At 40.9% G+C, this 6986-nt stretch overlaps 1 protein-coding gene across 1 annotated transcript; it reads left to right on the forward strand.

Moving 5' to 3' along the window:
• The first annotated feature begins 1526 nt into the window (after positions 1–1526).
• On the forward strand, positions 1527–6669 carry LOC119293789. Its single transcript, XM_037572148.1, has 2 exons — positions 1527–1639; positions 6333–6669. The coding sequence occupies exons 1-2, from the start codon at positions 1527–1529 to the stop codon at positions 6538–6540; spliced, it is 321 nt and encodes a 106-aa protein (XP_037428045.1). The 3' UTR covers positions 6541–6669.
• Positions 6670–6986: the final 317 nt, after the last annotated feature.

The following is a 6986-nucleotide window of genomic DNA, read 5'->3' on the forward strand; positions in this document are numbered from 1 at the left end:
TCCCATGATACAAGACATTGGCCCCCCTTAGCACTATTCTTTCCTTGCCACAAAAAGCCTCTCAAAACCTGTTCAAGATTTTGGATGGACTGCATGGGCCATAAGAAACAACATATGAAATAGTTGAGGATTGCTACACGCATAATAACCTGAATAATAAACAACCCCGGTTCCATGAGGAAAGAAGTTGCTTGATCTTTATGTGGTCATGCAATGATCACGGATAATGGTCGAGCTCTTGGTGGATATGTGATGATTATGATGGTGTCATTGATACTGATGTTGGTTGATCACGAGGTGATCGTGTGATGATCACAACGGTAAGATTAATATCTATGGTGGTCATGAGATAACCTCCGAGATGAGTAAGTTGGTCCATGAGACCTAAAACGTCGATTCCCCTGCATATTAGTTCTAGTATCATCATGTTCATATCATGATTAACATGTACATGCCATGTTCACTATCATGTTGTTCTAGTAGTATCATGTTCATCATCAATAATTAACCTATAATTTCCATGCTATGGTTTGTCTTGATTGCTTTTGGTTGTGGTGAGCTTGTGAGTACATTCAAATTACTCACCTTGTGTGTCATGCTAGATTGCAGGTGATGCCGTGATTGATTGTTCGTCGAGGATCCCAAGTCTGCGAGTTGGGATGTGTCCCAGCCAGAGTCTCTGCGGAGTGGAGTCCATCACCGTCGTCGTTGTTCCGCTGCTAGATGTTATTCCGCTACTATGAGTTATTCCGATGCTAGCATAGAGCCACCTTAGCGGGCATAGCATCGCCATGCCGATGTAAACCTTTGTAATATCCGAACCCTTGTACCCATATTATTTGTAATAAGAGTTGTCCTGTTTTATGCCAAGTGGTGTCGTATTTCAGAAGACTTGATCTCTGGGCTGGAATACAGGGTATTCCGGTTCCTCTGAGTCGGGGTGCCACACTTCCCAAGCAAAAGCTTTTGCATCAACATCAGGCTTGATTACATCTCCCACCATACTTGCAATCTTTTTCGGCCATGGCAGATATCAGAGGTTGAAAGGTAAATTAATAACTGGCACCCAGAATTGCATCCTCCCAAACTTTCAGTCTGATGGCCACGACCAGACATCAAACAATTTCAAAACCGAACAATTCAAAAATAACGAGCAAAGAGTCGGTGGCGATGAAACCAGAGCGGCACGTGCTGGTGAAAGTACCATTATTTTGGAGTAACATTTCACAAATTTCATGTTGGGAGCGGCATCCCCTGAAATGTACTCCAATTTTCCACTTTGCATTTATTTTTCCTGAAGAATTAATCTTGAGCGTCCATCCACGACCCAACGGCGCTACCGGCCAACAGTAGGACGCATGGTACGAGTCCTTGTTCTCCCATACTCTCGGCTTTCTTCCTCCTCTCTCGCCTCTTTCTTTGTCCCCGATCCTTCCTTCGTTCCGCCAATTTCAGAATAAAATTGGCAGCTTGGGCAAACAATTGCTAGTGTGCTCAACCTTGAGGATCAGTAGCGGGGACAAGAGATGATCACGCAAGCAAAGCTGGTGGAACAGCTGCGGGAGCACCAGATCCGGTCGGCGCAGTCATACTCCGCGGCCCTCGCCGTCTTCTCCCCCAACCCCCACATCGCCTCCAGGCCCGGCCTCCCTATTCTTGATTTTCTTGTTTATGCTAACATCTGATGCGACGCTCTTCAAAATTCATGCGGTTTGGTTTCAATTGAATGGCCCTTTTGGGTGCATCGTCGATTGAACATGAGGATTGGACGGATTCGTGCGGTAGATTGCAGCTCATGTTGTGTACTTTTGCTTCCTTGATTATATGGATCTTTGTTGATCTGAATAGCTCGTGGTTGCGTTTTGTTTCTTGGTTAGTTCTTGCCGGTGACGACAGGGAAGGGATTTTAATTACCGTTGTTATTTGGAAATTGTGTGATATGGTTATGAGCAGATATTAATTGAGTGGGAAAAGCATAATATTTTCTGCTAATTAGAGGTAAAGGCGTTCAGTTGGAGGCATAATAGCACATCAAGACAATTGCAAAGCTACTATGCTTAATTAGCATTTGGATAGAACTTGTGAATTGCTTGGATTGCTTTCGAAGCGAAGCTCTCCGAGAGATGGAGTATTTACAGCAACATTGTTGAATAAGAACTTTCTGTAGGGTTTACATTGTTTTTTGGTTTTCTGTTGCTGAGCCAATAATGCTGCAATGGACGGATAAAAGGAAGAATAAGCTGAGTGCCTTCGCTATCATAACTACAACCTCCGTATGGAAATACTTGTCGGAGAAATGGATAAAAATGGATGTATCTAGAACTAAAATACGTCTAGATACATCAATTTCTCCGACAAGTATTTCTAGACGGAGGGATTATATGAGTAAAACTTGGCACCACCTGCATCAAACACACCTGCCCTACGTCAAGGTTTGGTCTAAAACAGTAGTTGTTCTCACTTGGCTGCTAACCATCCTTGAACCTAGAGACTGGCCTGGCCCTAAATCGATGGTCAAGCCGAGCCCAAGTCGCTTTACCGTGGGCTAGGCCATGCTAAGTTTTCTCAAGTCTAACTTGCACCACTTACACACTTAGATGCATCATGCATAGATTTCGAAATGCGCTTAGTATGTTGGAATGCCGCATTGCTTAGCACTGCTTGCCTATCTTTTGCTTGAAGTGTACAGAGAGTGTGCAAGAGGATATAACTGCGTCAAGTAACATACTGCAGTTCATACAGACCGCTAGCGTACACCATCTCAGGTTATGGCCTGTTGTCTTTGCTACTTAGGGCTACTGAACTGTTGAATGGCTGTAACACCACATTCTCTAAAAGTAGAAACCCTCTGCTACTATGACAACATCAAAGATAAATGAGCAACTAATGCTCTGGAGCGCCATGGACCAGGACGCCTAATAGCATGGGTGTGCAATGTCCAGAGATTTGGGCTGCTACCTTTCTGTAGGACTCACTTATGCCACTGTTCTCTATCTCATCTGTTTATTCCTTTATTGCTTGCTTACATTTTCTTTACTTTAGTACTCCCTCTGTAAACAAATATAAGAGTGTTTAGATCACTAAAGTAGTTATCTAAACGCTATTATATTTCTTTACGGAGGGAGTACTTTGCTTGCGTTCTCCACTTCTCTGCATGTAATTTCGGTTTTTTCCTGGCCACCTTTTTGCTTTTGTAAATCTGACTTTTCATATTTTGGACCGGCAGGTCCTTTCTCTACCTTATTTTTGAAGCATGGTTGATTACATTACATGTTACACGGCATGGGAGCGACTTGGTGTCTACATGGCATTTCACATAGTCCCCTATCCCAGGCCTAGATGACAGCCACGTTACTTTTCCATTACTTCCAAATTGATGGATGGATTAAAATGGTACACATCACACAGTGCATACTTAGTGGTCTGCCCAAAATAAGTCGTCGCTTGACCTATCAGGAATGTGATACAGATTTAGGAACATTTAATCCAATTCTTTCCACGCAGGACATAACAACACCTTTTGTACTGTTTGATAACCAGAATTAGGGAGTTTAATTTAGAGGGGTCATAAGTCATAACTCATAAAGTGAAAGGCTCATAAGTAGGGTTTAATCTGGAGAAGCCATTTCTTTCCTTGCCTATCCTTTGAAAGAAATTCAAATAGTGAACTTGAAATTGGCATTAGAAGGAACTTGTCGTACACCTATTAGAAGGAAGAGGACATGTCTATTCCTATTACCTGTGATAATATGTTTTGTTTGGCAGAATGAGGCTTTGCTGGTGGCCCTCTCACTCCTGTTTCATAATCGCATATCTGTAGAACTGGTGGTCCTTTCTATGTAATAAGTTGCCATGAGTTAATGTTGTTGGCAAGGGTGGGAAGTTGGTAATTGGCATGACTAGCAAAGCTAGCTCTGAGCATAACGCAAGTTAGCCAGCAATCTAGCTGGACATAAACAGCCATGGCGCCATGTAAAGTCAGCTATATACTGCAAGAATGTGAGTCCCATGATCAGTCTGAACCTGTGAGGAAAGTGTACTTTCTAGAATAACAGATAATTACAGCTCAAGAGAATAAGCATGTTCTGTTCTATTAGCATGAAAGAAGCCTCTAGTAAAGGGAAAGAAGGGTTAATGGTCTTATGTTTATTTCTTCTCAGTTCTGTTCTATTTTTCACTAAGTTTTGTCATGGTCTATTTAAATGAGTAAACCACGCTGCATAAAAAGCTCAATGCAAATCTGATGACTTGACAATTGTTCAATATGGCCTTACAAAACATGATACAAGACTATCCACATAGAGGGTAGCGACTCAGAAGTCATTACAAATCTTATGCTTGGAATATTGCTGCTTTCATGCATGTCTTTCAATAGAAAATTGCAGGATTCGACTATTTTTAACTTTAAACCCCTCTGGAACAATTGGGCCAAATTAGGAACACTATTTTAGCACAAGTAATTTCAATCAGTCTGCATTTGATGACATTTGCTTATGCTTAGCATCAAAGTACAAATGTTTGTGCTTTCGTTGTAAGTAACTTCAATGCACATTTTATGAGTATATGTTTCATATCTACTCGAGCGGGAAGCACTAACCTTCCGGTTCCAATGGTTCACCAAAGCTAAAACTAAAACTTGAATTTGGAGCATGTCCAAACAAAATACTGTACTGATCTGCATGTAAAATTGGATTGACAAATGGTCGTTGCCACAAGCATCCCATAAAGTACATAAAGTTTGAAGTTCAAAATCTGGACAGATTCATGACACTCCATACTTAGTCGATACTTTACTCTGTCACCTATTTCTGGAGTGAAAACATATTTGGTACTTAGTTTTATCTAATCGATGCCTATCATCCAATAAACCATTTTAAATTTCTGTCTGCAATATTTGTGGCATTTTCACACATGGATCTTTCACTGCCTATGCATTGTATTAAGGCTCATAACATTTTCAAAAGTTAGTGGTGTTGCTAATATATGTTGTGCTAGGTATAGCCATCTCATTTGGTGCACCGCATTATTCACATACTTATAATTCCATTCCGGTTGTCATTCTGGTTGAGTGTTTGGCATGATGGAACGTTTTGGTACTGGAGCGTTCCAGGATTCCGTTCTGGTTTTCAAAATTTTGTATGGATATACTTTTTTATATACACACATGAGGAACACATACCATAAAAAACAATGAAAAAAACTATGGGCAAAAGGGATAAATGGTTGGCTGGTGCACTGCCCTTCGCATCAAACTAGTGTGCATGCCATCCCCTTGCAAGAGCAAGAGGTCTCTATAGGCTCATATTTGCAAAGGATTACAGGCCCAATATTCCCTGCCCTTTTCTAGCAATTATTACAACGTGGAATCTCCCAAGTGATAGTAAGAATCAGTGTGGCTGATGCCTTTATAAAGAAACATCAGCAGAGCTGTCCGTATGGACCGGTACTAGTACAGCCAGCCAGAATGGCTAGAATTTCTTCTGGTAAGGGATGTAGGCGTCTGCATACCGTTTTGGTCATGAATGATCCGGCGATTTCAGCTGGGACTGAATGGAACTAATAAGTTTGATTATTAGGCCATTTGGTTTGCATTTAAATTAATCATGTAATGTTAGAGGAAAAAGAATCATGTAATTATTCAGAATAAGCTTCTTTTATTGATAATAATTGCATTTGGACTAATCGCTAAAACGGAGGAGTTCCATATCCCTTATCTCCTAGAATGAATGTTGAACAGTACCAGATTAAACCAAATTTGTAATGATATCTGAACTTAGCTCATGGTAGGATAAGGAAAGAGAAGTTTTTTTTTAAACGGAATAACGAAAGAGAAGTTGAGTTCAAAGTAGTGCAGTTTCATGTAACGAGCCTGGGGATATACAATTTGCAAACCCTGGCTGATTTCGAAGCACACACTAGCATGAAGAGAGTGTTTAGCAGCTGCAAATGCGCTCTATTGTATCTGCAAAATTAAATGCTACTCCCTCCATTCACAAATACAAGATGCTTTGGATATTTCAATATGGTCTCCATATGGATTAAAATGAGTGAACAAACACACTAAAACATGTCTGTATACATCTGATTCAGAAAAAAAGTTAGAACATGTTATATTCGTGTGAACGGAGGGAGTAGCTATCAAGTTTGAGCTAGCCTAAAGGAAGTAGTATTGTCAATGCAATGTGCTCTAGTTATTTACAGTTCTGAAATATTTTGGTTATTAAAAAACGATCATTTCGGTTATCCTGTTTATGCTCTAGTTAAAGACCAGCCTACTTGCTTATTGCCATTTGATTCAGTTTTACTTAATCCCGTGTTCTTTCCTCTTTCAGGCGGGACCTGAGGGTGGCTCTCCTCTATGCCTTTTTGTTCTGTTTTCTCATGGTGTCGTGCTATGCCGCGCTTTACCTGAAATGGTTCAAGCTCTCGTCCCTCTTTGTAATCCTCGGAATCCTTCTCCCAGTAAGTCTCAAAATCTCTAGGAATAGAAGACTCAAAAGGAAAAGAGAGCGAAGATTGCCGTTGCCCTTGTCCATGTGAATATCTTTCTGATACCCTGTAACATTTTAGTGAAGTGGCTCAACTACAAAGAGGAAAAATCCTGGGTTTACTCAATTCTCCGGCTCAACCTATGCCCTTGAATATGTTGTATCTATTACCTGTTTTCCCTTTTTGTCCATGCATGCACATAGGTCGCTTGTCTCAGCTTTCACCTTCTTTTCAAACTTATGTCAATTGCAAAGTAATGCCGTCTTTAGAAACTTATGAAAGGGGATCTCTTCAGATCCTGGTGCATTTTGGTTGTGGCTGCAATCATGTGAAATATCTGGTCAATTGTCGCATCAGTCGGTCCGGTGTGCCAAGCGAGCCGCTTTAGCGTTATTTAGCATACCAGGTGTGAATATAAACTTTCATCTCAGGCTTCCAGCTTCTCTGTCGCAGTTCGCCTAGATTTATTATTTTTCCTGTGTTTCTGTTGTCGGCAG

Source organism: Triticum dicoccoides, chromosome 4B (genome assembly GCF_002162155.2).
Source record: "Triticum dicoccoides isolate Atlit2015 ecotype Zavitan chromosome 4B, WEW_v2.0, whole genome shotgun sequence".
Classification (NCBI taxonomy): Eukaryota; Viridiplantae; Streptophyta; class Magnoliopsida; order Poales; family Poaceae; genus Triticum; species Triticum dicoccoides.